Genomic DNA, 1,634 nt, shown 5'->3' with positions numbered 1-1,634 from the left:
AGTGTGCTGCCATTTGTACAAAAATGAGAAGCAAACATATATGTACTTAGTTATTTGTTTATGTATAAAATTTCTCTGAAATATTACTTAAGCAATTGATAAGATAGGTTGCTTCCAAAAGATAAAAACTAAAGGATAGGAGTGCATGATCTTCTATACATTTTGAATTTGGAGCCATGTAAATATATAACCTATAAGCAAATAAATAAAACAAAAATTATTTTAAATATTTAACAATTGGAGAAAGCAAACATGTATTTCTTTTTTTATTAAACTTTAAGTTCTAGGGTACATGTGCATAATGTGCAGGTTTGTTACATATGTATACATGTGTCACATTGGTGTGCTGCACCCATTAATTCATCATTTACATTAGGTATATCTCCTAATGCTATCCCTCCCCCCTCCCCCACCCCATGACAGGCCCTGGTGTGTGATGTTCCCCACCCTGTGTCCAAGGGTTCTCATTGTTCAGTTCCCACCTGTGAGTGAGAACATGCAGTGTTTGGTTTTCTGTCCTTGCAATAGTTTGCTCAGAATGATGGTTTCTAGCTTCATCCATGTCCCTACAAAGGACAAGAACTCATCCTTTTTATGGCTGCATAGTATTCCATGGTGTGTATGTGCCACATTTTCTTAATCCAGTCAATCATTGTTGGACATTTGGCTTGGTTCCAAGTCTTTGCTATTGTGAATAGTGCCACAATAAACATACGTGGGCATGTGTCTTTATAGCAGCATGATTTATAATCCTTTGGGTATATGCCCAGTAATGGGATGGCTGGGTCAAATTGTATTTCTAGCTCTAGATCCTTGAGGAATCACCACACTGTCTTCCACAATGGTTGAACTAGTTTACAGTCCCACCAACAGGCAAACACACATATTTCTAAAGCAACTTTAAATCCTCCATAGCCAGGGTTGACTAGGTACTGAGCGTGCCAGGCTCTGCAGAGTGGAGACTTAAATCCAAGGTCATGGCAAAACATCTGAAATTCATCATCAGGACTGTGATGGTACAGGAAGGAAATGTGGAAGGTGCATACAGGACCCTAAACAGAATCCTCACTGTGGATGGGCTCCTTGAGGACATTAAACGTCCATGGTATAATGAAAAGCCATGCCACCAGCGACAGAGGAAAAGCTATAAAATGTGCTGGCAGATCTGTAACATGGAAATGGCTTGCAAGATCAACTTCTTGATGCAAAAGAATTGGGTAGATCTGTGGTGGGGCTGCTGAGGCCTGTGGATGGGACACCCAGTATGAAACCCTCATCCAACTTTGTCTCCATCTCTTTTCTTCCTACAATCCCATTTCCTATTACCGTTCTCTACAATAAACTCAATCACATGTTTGCAAGAAGGCCTCCACATATAGAAACAATCCCATTAGTCAGCAGTGGACCCTCTCTTTTATTAAGTGAAAGAAGAAACTGAGTCTGAAAGTAGTCTAGGAGTAGAATGGTGTTTGCCGGGGCTGGAGGAGGGGGCAATGAGGAGTTATTGTTTAATGGGCACAGAGTTTCAGTTTGGGAAGATGAAAAAGTTCAGGAGATGATGGCTGGGCATGGTGGCTCATGCCTGTAATCTCAGCACTTTGGGAGACTAAGGCGGGTGGACCACTTGAGGCCAG

General features: G+C 41.2%; 1 protein-coding gene across 1 annotated transcript; it reads left to right on the top strand.

Moving 5' to 3' along the window:
- The first annotated feature begins 977 nt into the window (after positions 1 to 977).
- Positions 978 to 1,241, top strand: LOC129032728 (small ribosomal subunit protein bS21m-like). Its single transcript, XM_054480485.1, has one exon. The coding sequence runs from the start codon at positions 978 to 980 to the stop codon at positions 1,239 to 1,241; it is 264 nt and encodes an 87-aa protein (XP_054336460.1).
- The last annotated feature ends 393 nt before the right edge of the window (positions 1,242 to 1,634 follow it).

Source organism: Pongo pygmaeus, chromosome 1 (genome assembly GCF_028885625.2).
Source record: "Pongo pygmaeus isolate AG05252 chromosome 1, NHGRI_mPonPyg2-v2.0_pri, whole genome shotgun sequence".
NCBI classification, from domain to species: domain Eukaryota; kingdom Metazoa; phylum Chordata; class Mammalia; order Primates; family Hominidae; genus Pongo; species Pongo pygmaeus.
This window is presented reverse-complemented; position numbering and strand designations above follow the sequence as displayed.